The sequence below is a fragment of the Dicentrarchus labrax genome, unplaced genomic scaffold, assembly GCF_905237075.1.
Source record: "Dicentrarchus labrax unplaced genomic scaffold, dlabrax2021, whole genome shotgun sequence".
Taxonomy (NCBI): Eukaryota; Metazoa; Chordata; class Actinopteri; family Moronidae; genus Dicentrarchus; species Dicentrarchus labrax.
This window is the reverse complement of record NW_026136713.1, coordinates 21,024,435-21,043,811: the sequence shown is the minus strand read 5'-3', so window position 1 is coordinate 21,043,811 and position 19,377 is coordinate 21,024,435. Positions and strand designations below refer to the sequence as shown.

Below are 19,377 nucleotides of genomic sequence, written 5' to 3'. Positions count from 1 at the left end.
TGGTCCGTTCTTCAGGAGATGATATTCGCTGTTGTGTGCAGCGGATGTACCGGTATTACCGGAGCAGAGCCAAGTTAAACCTTTCTACCGTGGCCAAATGGCGGATCAGAGAAACTGTACTTACTTTGTCCAAAAAGGAGGGAGAACTCGTTAAGTTGCGCAGAGTTATCTCCAAACAGTAAACCCAAATTCACACACAGAGACAGAGATGCGTCTCTCAGCTGGATTTATTTACAAAAGTTGGACCAATGGCGTCTGAGAGCTGGGTCTGTAGGCGGGTTTCACATCCAGGTGTGAAACGCTAAGGACCCTGGGAAGTTGAGTTCAACTGGGTTTTCCTTTGTCTAAGGAGACAAAGAAAGGTTTGCAGTCCCAGTTGGCATTTTGAACGGGCTGAGACCATTTTTATGGTGTTCAGCTTTTTTATTGCCATGCATTTAGCAAGGTAAGAGAACCAGGCCTCCATTGAAACTTTATGTGATGAAGCTCTGCTGCCCCTGGTGGTTTGCAGGGGTCATCACACTTAAAATCTGTTGTCCCTGAATTTTGAAGGTAGCAGCTTAGATTTATTTGGTATTAATGGGAAAAGCGTAATAATATGTCAGGATTACAGTATATCAAAAATATGTGGTAATAAAGGGGGTCATGGAATTTTAAAAATAATAATAAACAACAAATCCTGGCCAAGTTTCACACAATTAGCCCTTAAACTGACTGAGATATTGAGAATCAAAAAAATCAAATAAGCAGAATGTACGTTTGGTCCCCCAAGGTTCCTCGAGGGTTAAAGAAGCCACACAGAGATTGTATCTGCACTTTTATGACATAATGCACTTTTATTATCAAGCTTTTTATCAGCCTATAAACATGTTGGAGACAAAGTGAGTTGAGGTGGGTTAAACCTCCATTACATCCCCAACATAGCTAAGCTATGGCGCCACTGACTGTCGCCTCGGTGTGTTGGTGCGCTTTGTTTTTTCTTGTTTTGTGTGTTAATTCAGTTTTGGGCTGTGATACCCAGAGCTCTTTCACTAGAGAAGAGCTCACAAACATCAGGGGAGCAACTCCAGCTGATCTCTTTCTCACTTTTCTGCTTTCTTCCGTGGAATTATCGGACATTGTGGTCAAGGTGTGCCTCCTTGCTCACGCAGGAGGAGAGGAAAACGTACCGGTGCGCTTGTGCGTCTCTGCCAGCGCGTTCACTTTGCAACAAAATGGACAAACTTCAGCTACAACTGGAGAAAACAGTGACTTTTCTTCATCCTCTGTTTTATGCTTCACGGAGACGTGGCTAGGTGTAACGATACCGATCTCTGTGGATTGATACCGGACTCTGTGGATCGATACCGGACTCTGTGGATCGATACCGGACTCTGCGCTGCAGCTGGCAGGCTTCCAACTCCTCAGAGTGGATTGTGACACGTAACTCTCCGGCAAAACAAAGGGTAGACGTATCTGTTTTTATACCAACAGTAGCTGGTGCAATGATGTGACAGTGATCCAACAGCACTGCTCTTCTAATCTGGAATATTTTATCATAAACTGCAAACCTTTTTACTCCTCCCATGAGTTTGTTTCATTCATTCTGGTTGGTGTTTACATTCCACCACAGGCCATTGGCAGGAGGCACAGTGCACGCTTGCCGACCAGATACTGTGTGTGGAACGGACTAACCCGGACTCCTTAGTTACTTTCCTTGGTCACTTTAACAAAGGAAACCTCAGCCAGTCACTTCCTAAATACAAACAGTTTATTAAATGCCCGACCAGAGAGAAGAACATACTGGATCACTGTTACACTACAGTTAGCAGAGCTTATCACGCCGTCCCCCGCGCCGCACTGGGCCTCTCTGACCACGTCATGGTCCACCGGATTCCTTCATAAAGGCAGAAATTAAAGCTCTGTAAACCTGTTGTGAGGACATCACAACAGTGGACCAGTGAAGCTGCGGAGGATCTCCAGGCGTGTTTGGACTCTACGGACTGGGATGTGTTCAGGACTGCTACTGAAAGTCTGGACGAGTACACAGATGCTGTGACATCATATATCAGCTTCTGTGAGGACTTCTGTGCATGCACCAGGGTGAGTTATAACAATGACAAACCCTGGTTCACAGCCAAACTCAGACAGTTACGGTTGCAGAAGGAGCAAGCGTTGGGGAGTGGGGACGAGGATAAGTTTAAGGAGTCAAAGAACAAGTTTAGCAAGGCGGTGAGAGAAGCTAAACGACAGTACTCTCAGAAACTCAAACATCAGTTCTCAGCCAACGACTCTGGTTCTGTCTGGAGGGGGCTCAGACTGATAACCATCAACAAGCCTAAAACCCCCCACTCCATCAACGACTTGCGCCTGGCAAACGAGCGGAATGGGTTCTACTGCCGCTTCGACAGACAAAGGAGCAGTCTTGACACCATCCCCCGTGACACCCCTCAACAGCCCCACCTCACCAGTCCCCCCCCCAGCCATCAGGAGCCAGGGCCACTCAACAACTTCACACCTCTGTGAATCCCTCCTCCTCCAACACAGTGACGACTCTCTGCCTCCAAGAGAGGGACGTCAACAGACTTTTTTAGAGGCATGCGCTGTTTACTAACAAGTAGTAGTAGTACGCCATTGTTGTTGTTGTTATGACGCGTTTAGCGGCGACGGCTGAGGTTAAAGGCTAGAGAGGCGGGGCTAATACGTCATCGTTTTGGGAAAAATCCGCTTCACCGTCCTGACGACTCCGGGCAATCCGGCGTTTTCGGATTTTCCCACTCTGAGACCCATTTTCAAAAAATGCCGTATCCGTCTGGATGCGAGGCCATAAAGTATTTATCCGGATTCGTGAAAAACGTATTCGTGAGGACAGGCCCTCTGTCTCTCCATCCACCCTGAAGCACTGTGCTGCCCAGCCGTCTCTGGTGTTCACGGACATCTTCAACACCTCATTGGAGACATGTCATGTGCCAGCCTGCTTCAAGTCATCCACCATCATCCATGTCCCCAAAAAAGCCACAGGACTCAATGACTACAGACCTGTTGCCCTCACCTCTCTGGTCATGAAGTCTTCTGAGCGCCTTGTGCTTTCCCACCTGAAAGCCATAACGGACCCACTCCTGGACCCCCTGCAGTTCACCTACAGAGCCAACAGCTCTGTAGATGATGCAGTTAACATGGCCCTGCACTTCACCCTCCAGCATCTGGACTCCCCAGGAACCTATGCCATGATCCTGTTTGTGGACTTGAGCTCTGCGTTTAACACCATCGTCCCAGCTCTGCTACAGGACAAGCTCTCCCAGCTCACTGTGCCTGACTCCACCTGCAGTTGGATCACAGACTTCCTTTCTGACAGGAAACAACAAGTGAAGCTGGGGGAAAATGTGTCTGCCTCCCAGACCATCAGCACCGGATCCCCACAAGGCTGTGTTCTTTCTCCTCTGCTCTTCTCCCTGTATACAAACTTGCTGCACCTCCAGTCACCAGTCTGTTAGGCTCCTGAAGTCTGCAGATGACACCTACCTCATTGGCCTCATCTCTGGTGAAGATGAGTCCGTCTACAGATAAGAGATTGACCATCTAGTGACCTGGTGCAGCCAGAATAACCTGAAGCTAAATGCTCTAAAAACAGTGGAGATGGTTGTGGACTTTAGAAAGAACCCAGTGCCACCCGCCACCATCACCCTGTGTGACTCCCCAGTTGACTCTGTGGAGTCCTTCCGCTTCCTGGGTACCATCATTACCTAGGACCTCAAGTGGGAGCTAAACATCAGCTCCCTCACCAAGAAAGCCCAGCAGAGGATGTACTTCCTGCGGCAGCTGGGGAAGTTCAACCTGCCAAAGACGATGATGGTGCACCTCTACACCGCCATCATCAAGTCCATCCTCACCTCTTCCATCACCATCTGGTACGCTGCTGCCACTGCCAAGGACAAGGGCAGACTGCAGCGTATTATTCGATCTGCTGAGAAGGTGATCAGCTGCAACCTGCCATCCCTCCAGGACCTGTACATCTCTAGGACCCTGAAGCGTGCAGGCAAGATTGTGGCTGACCCCTCCCACCCCGGTCAGAAACTCTTTGAACCTCTCCCCTCTGGCAGGAGGCTGCGGTCCATCAGGACCAAAACCTTTCGCCACCAACCTTTCCGTCTACAGCTGGCATCATTAACAAGGCCCGGATCCCCCACTGTCACTGACTCTTAAACACACCCTGTATATGCATTACATTAATGCACTCCCATCTTCTGTACAGTTTTCTTATCTTTTCTTGTCTTTATTTATCTCTATTTTTAATTTTTTTCACAGCCTGATGCTGCATTCAGGTCACATAGGAAAAAACGGTAGAGAAGAGATTACAATTATTTTTCAGATCAACTCTCAGGTTGAAAATGCTATTTGGGGATTTGAGAAGAACTCTTAAATTAAGGAAATATTTTTCTCCAAATTCCTCCAAACTGCTCATTTTACCCAAACTTCCTGCAGTTATTGTGTTCACTGTGGTTATTGTACCATTTATAAGTTGTTCTGTACTGTTACTGTTATGCATTGAATATAACACGAATTATCCATAAAATATGTCACTTAGTTTACTCAATGATAGAAAGGGGGTCCAAGTACAGATTTAGAGCATGTGCGCAATAGAAACATAGATACTTGGTGCAGTGTACCGATAGTATTTCACAAGAAGTAGTACTGCAGTATCTCACCATATCAATGTTGTATCACAGAGACTCTTTGTAGTGAAGGTAAATAATAAAAAGAGTGCACAAGTTACTCAGTGTAGATTGTCCTCTGTAATTAAAATAAGAAACAGCAGGTGGAGCCAGACACACACAGACAGACATCAGTCAACCAGTCATCACTGCTGTTATCATTGAACCAGGTCAGTGAACGCACCTCGGCCTCTGAGTGAGGACCAGAGACCAGTCAAACACAACAGAAACAGCAGCAACACAACACAGAGCATGTTGGGAAACTACTATTCTTTAATGTCACTGCCCACTTGGTCAAACTAACAGATACATAATATTGATCATTATTACTGTAATAAAAATGATGTGCAGTCATACAGTAGTCGTAGTAAAGGTAGTAGCAGTAGAAGAGCATGTTATCATAATCACAGCTGATCTATAAGAAATTTTATTATCACATTCTGATTCATGACTAAATGAAGACACAGACTGTTGCCTTCAGGGACCACTGAGATATTTAAGTATAGAATCAGCACAAAGTCACCGACCCGCTGCTCTTTACCCTCACAGGAGTCTCAATTTCCCCCCACAGTTAGCCACAGCTTCACTTCCACTCATAAAGGCAGTTCTTCCACGTCACAGCGGCTCACACTTTAAATTTAAACTAACTTTTGATTATGATCATGTTGATTACATTTGTGTAACACCTCACATTTCCTCATTTGTACATCAATTTAGACAACAACTACAAATGTCCTCTAGCAAAATGTAATGTTAAAATAATGTAATAAATGTAATTACAGATTTCCTTAGCAATGTAAAATACTATCTACAATAAAGGAAGGTCTGGTGCTTTAAATTTAAGGATGTATGCAGTGAAAGAGAAACAACAACATACAAATACATCAACACAAATATGATATATACCGCCCACAATGTTTGATTGACATCTCTGTGCAGTGAAGAAACGCCACAACAATCAGATCTCAGCAACAAACATGAAGACAAAGTAGGATTTAACAATTAAAAGCCAGACTATAACCCACTGTCCCTTAAATTACTTCTGTCTATTTGAGTTTACAGAAGTCAGCAGTGATTCCACATTAATTAAGCCAAAGTCCAGCATAGAGAGGCTGAGTGAATGTGGTCTGGACTCTGTGGAAGAGAGTCATGGTTTCAGAGATGCCGTAGAAGGACAGAATACCTGCACTGTGATCCAGGTACACTCCAACTCTGGAGGACTCAGGACCTGAGACAGGAGTTTTGATATTATTGAACATGAAGTCAAAACTGTTTTTGTAATAACTCAATGCCCAAGATTTGTCATTTCGTCCAAATCCACTTTCATACCAGCTCCCTGCTCTGCTGATATTCTTGTATGCGACTGCTACATAAAGTCCATGACCTCTCCACTCCACCTCCCAGTAACAACGTCCAGTCAGACTCTCTCTACTCAGGACCTGCCCACATCCAGTGAATCTGTCTGGGTGACTAGAATAAGACTGTTTTTCTCTCATTAATGTTGCTTTTCTGTTCCCCTCAGATAACAACAGATATGTGTTTGCTGTGTTTGGATCCAGTGTGATTTCACGCAGATATTGTAAGAATTCAGCTCTGGTCTTGGTCTCTGGTTGTGGCCATAAAACATCCACTTCAGTCACTGTTAGCGAGACGTTTGTCCAAATCTTGCACATTATTATTGTACATTTGATCTTGTATATAGGTTAAACTCAGCTAACATTAGCCACCAAAGGTTAAATATTGCATCATAAAACAGTTTTTCAAGTCAATTGCAATGCCCAAGTTTCAGCCAGTAGAGGGCGCTATTTATGCATTTTTATTGCACAATCTGTAAATACTCTGCTCTAAAATGTCCTACGACTGAATACCCATATACACGCTTTCAGGTGAAAAACTTGGTTTTGTGGGTTCAGATAATATTTAAGGTTTCATTCTGCTCATTTAATGTTGAGGAAATTATTATTTATTTATTATATTTATAGCAAAATCGGGCTGGAGGAGGTCTGGCGGCACTAACTGGTGAAGTAATCGGAACTGCTGCTCTGATTGGCTGGTTGTACGTGTCTTCTGATGTTTTACAGGATGATTAGTGAATCATAACCTATATCTGCTCACACACACAGACTCACACACACACACACACACACACAGACTTACACACACACACACACACACACACACACACACACACACACACTGAAGGTTAAAGCAGAGTTAGGAAACGCTGACTCAGCAGACTGAGTGTCTGCAGTCTGAACTGAAAGATTTTGACAAACTGAAGCTGCTCATAAAGTTTCTGATGATTTATCTTCGGGTCTGTCCACTGGTGGAGTAATACGTTTGTCCTGAGGGTGGCGCTACAGGAAAGGTCAGAAGGTTGAGAGTTTATTTAAGATCAAGTAAAGTTCAACAACGGCTGAGAAAATTTTCCATCATGTGAGTGTGTGTAAGAGGTGTGTGAGTGTATCTGCTGGTTTAATGATTACTGATGCAACAATAAATCTTGTTTATTAATGACAGAGGGAGACGGCGAGAGAGAGAATGATGACTGGGAAAACGAAGGAGGAAATCTTACGTAAATTTAACTTTAAAAATTAAGATTATCATAAAGTATTGTGTATATAATGTAATCTGGCTGTGTGAGTGACTGAATTTGACTTTACACCTGGCAAGTGAGGACATTGTGGTTTATGGGGACATGTTGTCCAGTCTGTAACACATTACTCTGGGTGTGAACTAGAGGGGCAGCTCGGCTCCTCTTAATAAGACATGAGCTGAAACATGATTTGTTACATTTTGGGGTCTCTTAAATACGTACAATATGCTGTTATTGCCATGCATTTCTATTTTTCTTCATTATCATGGATTAGGAGTAAACTTAAGCTGCTACTGATATATGATTTGTGCGTAATTCACTTTAATAAAGAATATAATATATATTGAATAAATGTTCCGAGTCCCATCCAGTCTGTGAATCACCATTATCAATGTCTCTGTTTTATAGTCAGCTGACCCCCCCACCACTCTCAAAAGTTGAAAAAGTGAGCTGTGGTATGGTTTACACACTGACTACAATGGTCCAGAACTGAAATTGGTCCTCACAAAGATAGCAACAGCCCCCCCCCCCACATATCAGAGCACAGCCTGCTGTGGACAAGGTGCAAAACCTCATTCACTGTCTATGTCTCTCTCTCTCTCTCTGTTAACACACTCGTCTCTTTTTTAATGACTAATTTAAACACTCTCTCTCTCTCTCTCTCTCTGTCTCTCTCACACACACACCTATCTGTGGTGAAGCGAGGGAGTAAAGTTCAGGTCAGTCAGGAGGAGAGAGAGATCACCGTCCTGCAGCGGATGAAGATGGACGAACTGGACGACACCGACGGGGTGAGTGTTTGTCAACACACACACACACAAAGGTCATCTATTAATAGAAACGAGGGTCGGTGTGGTCACACCATCATGTGTGTTAATCCAGTTTGTAAGAAACAACCAATCACAGACATTAATTAAAGCTGCAAGCAGCGTTGGGCAGGACCTCGCACTCCAAGCAACTCGGGGAATGCTGCAGCCGCGTCACGTGCAGTCGACCACGACATGAAAATGTCACATAAATCAGCTCAAAATCGCCACACAGCACTTACTTCCTGTTGCCAGTAGGTGGCGCTATCACTATGTCTGAATATTGTCATGTAGACATGTTCAGGGCGGGATTGTTATCAAACGTGAAGTTTCATTGAGATTGGACGACGTACGCTGAAGTTATGAGGACGTGTTCAGAGCGAGACTGTTAGAGAATATATGAAGTTTATGGGAGATTTACGGAGCCCCTAAAGGGACATGAAAAAAAAAAAAAATGAAACGTTTCTAGTGAGCACTAGATAGTATCTTGTGCTCACTAGATAGTATCTTGTGCTCACTAGATCCGTATCTAGTGCGCACTAGATATGGATCGAGTGTTGTGGCGAATCAGCACGTGGCTCATTTAAATATTAAAATTAGCCATGTGTTAATAGGTCACAACACGAAAATGTAACCAATGAAATTACTTATTTTGACACACATTTTAAGCCAATACGTATTAAACTAACAAGATAATGTGTCAAAAGGTGGACTGTTTTTGTTATTTTCTCAAAAGGAGGACAGGCATTTAAATGCGGACTGTAACAAAAAATGTTACAGATTAATTTACATTTATTTTTTACTTACAGACAAATTAGTTTAATACTCATTTGAATATTAAAATTAGCCATGTGTTGATTCACCACAATATGGATAGTATCTAGTGCGCACTAGAAACGTTTTTTTTTTTTTTTTTTCCCATGTCCCTTTAGGGGCTCCGTAGAGATTGGACATTGCACACTGAAGTTATAAGCAGTGTTTTATGGCGAATCGGCTGAATTCGACAAGTTGTCAGTGGCACGCAGTTTGACGTACAGTCACAAATAGCTCAACTTTTCATCTGGTTTGTATGACCACAGAATTCAAAATGGCCCACTTTGACGGCACGCAACAGATACGCCCTTCAACGTACAGTCTTAAATAGCACCACTTTTAATCAGCACCATTTTTGTCTGTACTGACCAATTTTTAAGTACATCTGATAAATTCCCTAGGAGGAGTTCGTTCAAATACAACGCGAAAAGTTTGCCGAAAGTGAAAATGAAAATGAAAATTGCCGACTTCCCATGAGGGTTTGGGGTATGGGTCCAAGAGGCTTTTCTGTAGGTCTCAGGACATAACACGTGCCTACCAAGTTTCATACATATTGGTGAAACGTGGCGCCGGGCTGTTTTTTTTAAAATCCTGTAGGGGGCGCTACAAACACGTCAAACACGATTTTTGGTATGTGAGCTACAGGCTGAAGGTAGCAGATAATAACAGACTAAACAAACTGATCAGGAGGGCCGGTGATGTCGTGGGGGAAGAGCTGGACACCCTGACGACCGTGGCAGAAAGGAGGATGCTGTCCAGGCTTCAGTCCATCTTGGACAATGTCTCTCAGCCTCTCTACGACACACTGGCCCAGCAGAGGACTCCTCTCACCACAGAGCGCCACAGGAAATCATTCCTGCTTGTGGTCATTAAACTCTACAATGCCTCCCTCAGAGAGTCAGACACCCCCTCTCAGTAATCGGACTCAAACATAGACAATCATTTTTTGCACTTTTTGCACATTATTATTGTACATTTGATCTTGTAGCTTGTTAAGCGTTAGCCAGAGGTAATGCTACCTAGTTTTGTCAGAGCTGAAGGTTTTGTGAAATGCGAAGCTGACGTTGGGCCTTCTGGAGAGCAGTGTACTGTCACTGGGCTAGCTGGTAGCTGCTATCTAAACTACAATATCTTGTATTGGTTTCCTAATTAAATACAAAAGACACAGCGTGTTTGTGTGCGCAGAATTAGATTCAGTTTAAGTTTGTAAATCAGCGTCCTCACAAGTATAGTACAAATTTGCGTGTTTGTTTCAGATGATGGACGAAGAATCTACCAAGCGCTACTTGCGGACGAGTGACGATGGACAGAAACAAGCTGAGGTACCAACTGTTTGTCTTCACGTCTCTTAATGAAACCTGTGATCCAGATGTGTAGCCCCATCCACCACCTGATGGATTTTAACTAGCTGGTTAGCTAGTATTGTGCTCACATGAGCTTTCAGATCTAAATAGCTTACTAACTATTGAAGCATTATGTCTACAGTTAGCTAATTTAAGATGTATATATATATTTGTCTCTTATCTTTTAATCATCTTCAAACTGTGGTTATCTTCTCAACATAGATTAGCCTAGCATGCAGCATATTCAAGTGGAGAAAAGGAGAAAGCTCAACTGTTATTGGAGCAAAGAAGGGGCGGGGCTTAGAAAGGGTAAATTGCAATGCTCGGGTTTCAGCCAGTAGAGGGCGCTATTTATGCATTTTTATTGCACAATCTGTAAATACTCTGCTCTAAAATGTCCTACCACTAAATACCCATATACACGCTTTCAGGTGAAAAACTTGGTTTTGTGGGTTCAGATAATATTTAAGGTTTCATTCTGCTCATTTAATGTTGAGGAAATTATTATTTATTTATTATATTTATAGCAAAATCGGGCTGGAGGAGGTCTGGCGGCACTAACTGGTGAAGTAATCCGAACTGCTGCTCTGATTGGCTGGTTGTACGTGTCTTCTGATGTTTTACAGGATGATTAGTGAATCATAACCTATATCTGCTCACACACACAGACTCACACACACACACACACACACACACACACACAAACACACACTGAAGGTTAAAGCAGAGTTAGGAAACGCTGACTCAGCAGACTGAGTGTCTGCAGTCTGAACTGAAAGATTTTGACAAACTGAAGCTGCTCATAAAGTTTCTGATGATTTATCTTCAGGTCTGTCCACTGGTGGAGTAATACGTTTGTCCTGAGGGTGGCGCTAGAGGAAAGGTCAGAAGGTTGAGAGTTTATTTAAGATCAAGTAAAGTTCAACAACGGCTGAGAAAATTTTCCATCATGTGAGTGTGTGTAAGAGGTGTGTGAGTGTATCTGCTGGTTTAATGATTACTGATGCAACAATAAATCTTGTTTATTAATGACAGAGGGAGACGGCGAGAGAGAGAATGATGACTGGGAAAAAAAGAAGGACAAACGAAGGAGGGTGGGAAAAAACAAGGAATGCGCAGTCATTGTGTGTGTGTGATATTAGAAATCTTACCTAATTTAACTTTAACAATTAAGATTATCATAAAGTATGTATCTATATAATGTAATCTGGCTGTGTGTGTGACTGAATTTGACTTTACACTTGGCAAGTGAGGACATTGTGGTTTATGGGGACATGTTGTCCAGTCTGTAACACATTACTTAGTAACTTTATATAGTCCTACTACATCCAAGATCAGTGTTAGGTTGTCAATAATCAATTAATTCTTGCACATTACTCCATACCCATGATGCACAGTGAGAACATCTGTCAGAACCGGATGTATTAGAAAGAAAAGACAAACTACAAGAGACAGAGCAGGTTACAGAGATCTGCTGGAGGTTTACCAAGTATCGCTTTATAAATCAAAACGTAATAAATGGTCAGTGCTGTTACTGTACTCTGCAGTGACGCCCTCACTACGATCTGGGTGTGAACTACAGGGGCAGCTCGGCTCCTCTTAATAAGACATGAGCTGAAACATGATTTGTTACATTTTGGGGTCTCTTAAATACGTACAATATGCTGTTTTTGCCATGCATTTCTATTTTTCTTCATTATCATGGATTAGGAGTAAACTTAAGCTACTACTGATATATGATTTGTGCGTAATTCACTTTAATAAAGAATATAATATATATTGAATAAATGTTCCGAGTCCCATCCAGTCTGTGAATCACCATTATCAATGTCTCTGTTTTATAGTCAGCTGACCGACTGCTGACCCCCCCACCACTCTCAAAAGTTGAAAAAGTGAGCTGTGGTATAGTTTACACACTGACTACAATGGTCCAGAACTGAAATTGGTCCTCACTGTCTATGTCTCTCTCTCTCTCTCTCTTTTAACACACTCATGTCTCTTTTTTAATGACTATTTTAAACACTTTCTCTGTGTCTCTCTCTCTCTCTCTGTCTCTCTCTGTCTCTCTCTCTTTCACACACACACACACCTGTCTGTGGTGAAGCGAGGGAGTAAAGTTCAGGTCAGTCAGGAGGAGAGAGAGATCACCGTCCTGCAGCGGAGGAAGACGGTCGAACTGGACGACCCCGCTGGGGTGAGTGTTTGTCAACACACACACACACACACACACACACACACACACATACACACACACAAAGGTCAGCTATTAATAGAAACGAGGGTCGGTATGGTCACACCATCATGTGTGTTAATCCAGTTTGTAAGAAACAACCAATCACAGACATTAATTAAAGCTGCAAGCAGCGTTGGGCAGGACCTCACACTCCAAGCAACTCGGGGATGTGCTGTGGCCGCGTCACATGCAGTCGTAACACATGCGGACCACGACATGAAGATGTCACATAAATCAGCTCAAAATCACCACGCAGCACTTACTTCCTGTTGCCAGTAGGTGGCGCTATCACTATGTCTGAATATTGTCATGTAGACATGTTCAGGGCGGGAGTGTTATCAAACAAAAGTTTCATTGAGATTGGACGACGTACGCTGAAGTTATGAGGACGTGTTCAGGGCGAGACTGTTTCAGAATATATGAAGTTTATTGGAGATTGGACATTGCACACTGAAGTTAGAAGCAGTGTTTTATGGTGAATTGGCTGAATTCGACAAGTTGTCAGTGGCACGCAGTTTGACGTACAGTCTCAAATAGCACAACTTTTAATCAGCACCATTTTTCGACTGTACTGACCAATTTTTAAGTACATCCGATAAATTCCCTAGGAGGAGTTCGTTCAAATACAACGCGAAAAGTTTGCCAAAAGTGAAAATGAAAATGAAAATGGCCGATTTCCTGTGGGGTTTAGGGTATGGGTACGATTTTTGGTATGTGAGCTTCAGGCACCACTCTACACGTGCTCTATGAATTTCATAGTCATAACTATTACGGTCTCCGCACAGTGATTTACCATGCCACCAGAGCGCCACCTAGTGGTGGATTGTTGACACATTTTTTGGCAAGCCTCAGGGAGCCATGGGCAAGCATCATACCAAGTTTAATTTTAATCACACGTGCCGTTGCAGAGATATAAACTTCTTCATTTTAGAGAGCACCACCTTGTGGCGATGGACTGAAATTGTGCACGATGCCTAACGAAGACATGGGGAACTATGGACCCAAGCTTGGTGTCAATCCGACATATTAATGTGGAGAAATGGTCCACTTCCTTTTTTGATGAAAAATTTACAGAAAGTGCTAATTTAATAACGTGCTTACTTTTTGAAATATTAAGATTCTTTGAATCAATTTTTATTAGGACAGTCCCGGCGTGTAGGAGGAACACTAAAAAGTAGTTTAAGGACATTTCGCGCTCTAACGAAAAAAAATTATAGCCGGAAGTGGGCGTGGTCTATATGGGAAGATTCAGCTCTATTCACTGAACGCGTGGATTTAAGGATTTTGAATGAGCGACAAACTATGCAGAAGTTATTAACCTAAACGCACTTTTTATGATAGTAGTGCCACCTAGTGGCCTACCTGAAAGTGACGCCTAGAATATAAAGATTTTCACCAGGCCTGACCACTTTGCCAAATAAAATTGAGTTTTCGTATATGTTCAGGAGGGCAAAAACGCAGTCAAAGGCGCTAAAAATATTAATAATAGGTAAGAAACATAGCAAAAACAAGTATGTGGACAGCTGATAATCTGCTGCTTTAACAGCTCCTCTGGTCTCCACCACGTTTACCACCCGGCTGTATGGTGCTGCCGTGTTTCTCTGAATTTGTTTACATTTTGTCGAATTTAAAAGTAGCTGAATTATGTGTCAGCAGCTCCTGTTTGCAGTGAACTCACAGATGTACAGACAACTGTCACTGGATCACTGTGATACTGCAGAAAAGTTAAAAACATGATATTTCTCAGGCAGGTTCTGCAACCAGTTTTACTGTGATTTATGGACGAGTATCTGCAGTGTGCATCGTGTGTGTGTGTGTGTGTGTGTGTGTGTGTGTGTGTGTGTGTGTGCGCGGGCTGTTTACATTTGAGTGAGTTATGAGTCAGTAGGAGTGTGGCAGATCTTCCTCTAATGCTGAAACAGGAAGTATCTCTGTGTGCTGCTGCAATAAGACTTCCTCTCACTGGAGCTAAGGGCCACAAACTGAGACAGTACACAGGAGGATCATTGATCCAGTAAAGTGCTCTGATCCTGGTCTCATCCTGCTCTGATCCTGGTCTCATCCTGCTCTGATCCTGGTCTCATCCTGGTCTGAACAGCATGATGATCTGCATCTGCATTGATTAAAGTTTCATAAGGTCTGGAGTTAGCCAGCTAACCCACTAATCACATTTTATGGCATATTACTGTATATTTGAATAGAGGGGAAGAACTCTCTCTGTACGTGTACATATATAAATATACATACTGTGTGTGTGCTTGTATGTGTGTGTGTGTGTGTGTGTGTGTGTGTTTGGATGAAGATGGCAGCGTCCGACTCGTCCTCCTGCTGTTCGTCTTGTATCAGCCTGAAGGACAGATGTCCTCAACCTCATGGACTCTTCAACTTGGTCATCACTAAAGGTACCTGAGTGTGTGTGTGTGTGTGTGTGTGTGTCTGTGTGTGTGTTAATACATTAATACACACACGGTCCATCAGTTGAACTACTAACATAAAAACATCATCAGCAAAACGTCAAACATAAAATGGCTGCCGTTTGTCAGCTCCAACAGGTGAACGCTGTAGAGACTGTGTGTATTAACCTGTGTGTGTGTGTGTGTGTGTGTGTGTGTGTGTGTGTGTGTGCAGTGTGTCTGTTCGCACTGCTGTTCGGAGTCGTTTGGTCCATCACAGGAAGTCAGTGTTTACCTGGAGGGAACCTATTTGGCATCGTCATCCTCTTCATTTGCGCCGTGGTGGGAGGGCAGCTGGTGGGAATGATCCAACTGCCCACGCTGCCCCGCTTCCCTCCACTGATTGGTGCGACCCATCCTGACCCCTAACTCTAACTATTATAAAACTTGATCACGACTGAGTGCCGTTTTAAATGTCTGAACATCCTGTAGGTATGCTGCTGGCTGGCCTGCTGCTGCGTAATATTCCCTACATAACGGACGCCATCTACATCGACACTCACTGGTCTGCAGCTCTGAGGAAAATCGCCCTCGCAATCATCCTGACCAGAGCCGGACTGGGTCTCAACCCATCGGTGAGTGTGCCCACACACACACACACACACACACACACACACACACACAGAGTTAAATAAACTGCACGTACCTCATAATGAAATGTGTGTGTGCAGGCGCTGAGGCGTCTGAAGGCGGTGTGTGTGCGTCTCGCAATCGGCCCCTGTGTGGTGGAGGCCTGCATCGTTGCTGTGGTTTCTCACTTCCTGCTGGGTCTGCCGTGGGTCTGGTGCTTCGTACTGGGGTAACACACACACACTTCATCATGAATAGATACATGGAAAAAACAGCTTTCTGTATCTGTGAGACTGTACTGAAAATCAATACAGTGACTGTGTCTGTGTGTGTGTGTGTGTGTGTGTGTGTGTGTAGTTTTGTCCTGGCTGCAGTGTCTCCGGCAGTTGTTGTTCCCTCCATGTTGCTCCTGCAGAGAGAAGGATACGGAGTGGAGAAGGTAAACCATCAGCTTCAAACATTACTGTGATCAAGAAACACCAGAACCACCTGTAAGACTCACAGAACCTTCTCACTGGCCACAAGAACCTCTTTGATGACCAGTAAAACTTGAGCGCCCGACCCCTTTCAGTGATGACAAGAACCTCCTAAAGCCATTAAACCGTTTCAGTGATCATAAAGACCTTCTAAAGAGCCTCTATAACCATCCAAAACCTCCTATAGAACCCTTAAAACCTTCTTAATGACTACTAGAACCACCCTAAGAACTTCCTGAAAGAACACTTCCTTAGTAACTATAAATATATACACCTAAAGAACTGCTAGAATCCCCTTAATGACAACAAGAATCTCCTAAAAGACCCTCAGAACCTCAAATGACGACAAAGACTTCCCAAAGCCTTTAAATTAATAGCTTTGAACTATGCTTAGTGACCATTAGAACCCCCTCAATGACCACTAGAACTACATAAAGGTCTTTTAGAACCTTCTTTGTAAATGATGAATAATGAATAATATGTGTTTGAAGGATGTCGTTCCACCGCAAGCATCAAGAACAGATTCAGTGTTCCTTGTCATTGATGTCATGAAGGCCGACCAGAACCTCTTAAAGGAAATGTAGAACCTCTTCAGTTACCACTAGACTCTAATAACTTAATTAATGTAATTCTGTGATGTTCTATTAAAGTTCTACTACTGGTCTGTGTTGTTCAGGGGATCCCCACCCTGCTGATGGCTGCTGGGAGTTTTGAGGGTGTTCTGGCCATAACCGGGTTCTCTACCTGTCTGGGAATGGCATTCTCTACAGGTCTGTGTTATTTTATTCTGTTTCTTTCGGTTCCACTTTGTTCTGTTCTTTCATGCTGTGTTTGCCCTGCAGGTTCTACGTGGATGAACATACTAAAGGGTCTGCTGGGGGTGGTGGGAGGGGTCATAGCCGGGCTGATCCTGGGTCTGTTCTTGCAATGCTTCCCCAGCAAAGACCAGGTGAGACTGTGGTTGGATTTTGTGTTCTTATAAACTTTAAATGTGATTGAATTAACTTATTCTGTCTCCCTGCAGGAGGACCTTGTCCTAAGGAGGACTCTCATGTTGTTGGGTCTGTCCATATTTTCTATCTTCTTCAGTCATGTTATTGGTTTTGCCGGAGCAGGTGGTCTCTGTACGCTGGTGCTGGCCTTTCTGGCTGCTCTAGGCTGGAGGGCTGACAAGGTAACAACTTTAATCTGGATTAGACCCCTGTTCACACAACTGATTCTGGACTGGTACAGTTTAATGTTCATCTGTATGTCCAGGCCCCGGTGGCAGCCATGGTGGGCCGGTCGTGGGATGTGTTCCAGCCGCTGCTCTTTGGTCTGATTGGAGCAGAGATCACCATAGCAACCCTCAGCCCCAGTACAGTGGGTAAGCACCAAAACAACCAAGAACCATAACCTTAACCAAACACATATTTTACATTCTCTTTGTTGGCTCTCTGTGTTCAGGTTTGGGTATGGCTTGTATCAGCATCGGTCTGGTGATCCGCCTGCTTGTCACATTCCAGCTGGTTCATTTCGGAGGATTCAATCTGAAGGAGAAATTCTTCATCTCTGTGGCCTGGCTGCCTAAAGCCACCATACAGGTGTGTGTGTGTGTGTGTGTGTGTGTGTGTGTGTGTGTGTGTGTGTACCACAGCGATAAAGAACCTCATCACTAACAAGAACCACCTGAATGACCCCTAAAACCTCCTCTGTGACCACAAGAAGCCTTTAAAGGATGACTTACAACCCAAAGGACCTCTAGAACCTTTTCAAAGGCCCCTAAAACCTCATCAGGGACCAGAAGAAGAACCAATTAAATTACTCCTAAAACCTCTTTGATTTCTAGGAGCCTTTAATTGATGTAAATGTAATGTCGAAACTAACCCAATGGACCTGTAGAACCTCCTTATGGACTGCTGGAACCTCTAAAACCTGATCTGTGACCTTAAAATCCACTTAAGTGAACCCTAAAACCTCCTATTAATTAAATTGTTTAAATTCCATTTTATTTGTATAGCGGCAATTCATAACAGAAGTTATCTCAGGACACTTTTTAAATAGAGCAGGTCTAGACCGTACTCCTTTTAACATTACACCCCCATTATTAGACCCCTAGAACCGTATAAAAGATACCTAGAACCACCCAAAGGACACCTAGAGCCACCTAGGGACCACTAGCACCGCTTCCCATTTATTAAGTTACCTCTAGAACCGTATAAAGGATCTGCAGAACCTCCTCAGAGACTACATGAATCTCCATGCTCATAGGCTTTCAGTTGTTTGTCCAACATGTGTTTATCTGTTTATCTTGTGTCAGGCTGCTATTGGCTCCAAGGCGTTGGACATGGCGAGGGAGGAGGGGGATGAGACCTCAATTAAGTTCGGTTTGGATGTGCTAACGTTAGCTGTGTTAGCCATCCTGACCACAGCGCCTATCGGAGCTCTGGGTATCGGACTGGCAGGACCACGTCTGCTGAAGCAGCAGGTCACAGTTCTGCACACACCACACATTTGTCTATCTATACTTGTGAGGACCCTCCCTTAACCCTACCCTTATAGATCGATAGATAGATCATATATTTACTGACACTTTTGATCTTTTTCTCAGCAGGTGATGCAGAAGGCGGAGCCACAGCTCCAACCAGCAACAGGATTGGTCAGAGAAACTGTGAACCTTCTGTGAATGTGACTGTGATCCTATGATGGATACAATTATATGATTTAATATTAAAACAAGAAAACTCACCACTTGTGTCATTTACTGCTACGACTACAAGAAGTCAGTTAGGTCAGTTAGTTTGTATAAAACATAACATAATAAAGTTAGACACTAAGAGATATTTACTGTATCAATAGAATAAAAATAAGTAAAAAATTATTACACTTGATTTAGTTTTTTTTAGTATTTCATGTCATGTCCATGTTGAAAAGTCAACCAAAGTTGGAACAACGAACAGTATATACAGTCACATCTTAACTAATGTCAGCAAAATGCTAGCTAACTAATCTATAGTAATCATTAGCTAGCTAGTTAGCTAGATCATCTACATTCATTGTTAGCTAATATACAACACACAACAGTCAATGACTTCTGAAAAGATGGGTTGTGATTAGTGATTTGAACGTGGACAGTCTCGAGGGGTAGGGGGTAGTTAAGGAGAAGGCGAGCAGCATAATTCTGGGTATAATTGGATTGAGTTATTCAGGACTTTGGATGAAACAAATGTCATCGCAGTGGTCAGTTGTGGATATGATAAAAGCATTGATCAGGGTGAGAGAGGAGACAGGCAGACACAAGCCATGTTTTTGAAAATGAATTCTTCACAGGACATTTTTACAGCAATGTGACGTAAAACAAGTGCAAAAACACATTTTCAATAAAGAGGAAACAGAATTAAAAGTGTCATTATGTGA

The 19,377-nt window shown here is 43.3% G+C and overlaps 1 protein-coding gene across 4 annotated transcripts; it reads left to right on the top strand.

Annotated features, from left to right (window-relative positions):
- Window positions 1-6,933: 6,933 nt before the first annotated feature.
- LOC127374519 (sodium/hydrogen exchanger 9B2-like) lies at window positions 6,934-18,841 on the top strand. Of its 4 annotated transcripts, XM_051419940.1 has the most exons (17): window positions 6,934-7,059; window positions 7,989-8,078; window positions 10,163-10,228; window positions 12,094-12,141; window positions 12,354-12,443; window positions 14,785-14,884; window positions 15,111-15,281; window positions 15,368-15,510; window positions 15,607-15,734; window positions 15,863-15,944; window positions 16,658-16,751; window positions 16,824-16,930; window positions 17,006-17,155; window positions 17,239-17,347; window positions 17,428-17,564; window positions 18,281-18,448; window positions 18,572-18,841. In XM_051419940.1, the coding sequence occupies exons 2-17, from the start codon at window positions 8,046-8,048 to the stop codon at window positions 18,644-18,646; spliced, it is 1,701 nt and encodes a 566-aa protein (XP_051275900.1). In that variant the 5' UTR covers window positions 6,934-7,059; window positions 7,989-8,045; the 3' UTR covers window positions 18,647-18,841. The 4 variants fall into 4 exon arrangements, with proteins under 4 accessions (XP_051275900.1, XP_051275902.1, XP_051275898.1 ...); XM_051419938.1 differs by lacking the exon at window positions 6,934-7,059 and having other exon boundaries at window positions 7,965-8,078; window positions 18,575-18,841; XM_051419939.1 differs by lacking the exons at window positions 6,934-7,059; window positions 12,094-12,141 and having other exon boundaries at window positions 7,966-8,078.
- Window positions 18,842-19,377: the final 536 nt, after the last annotated feature.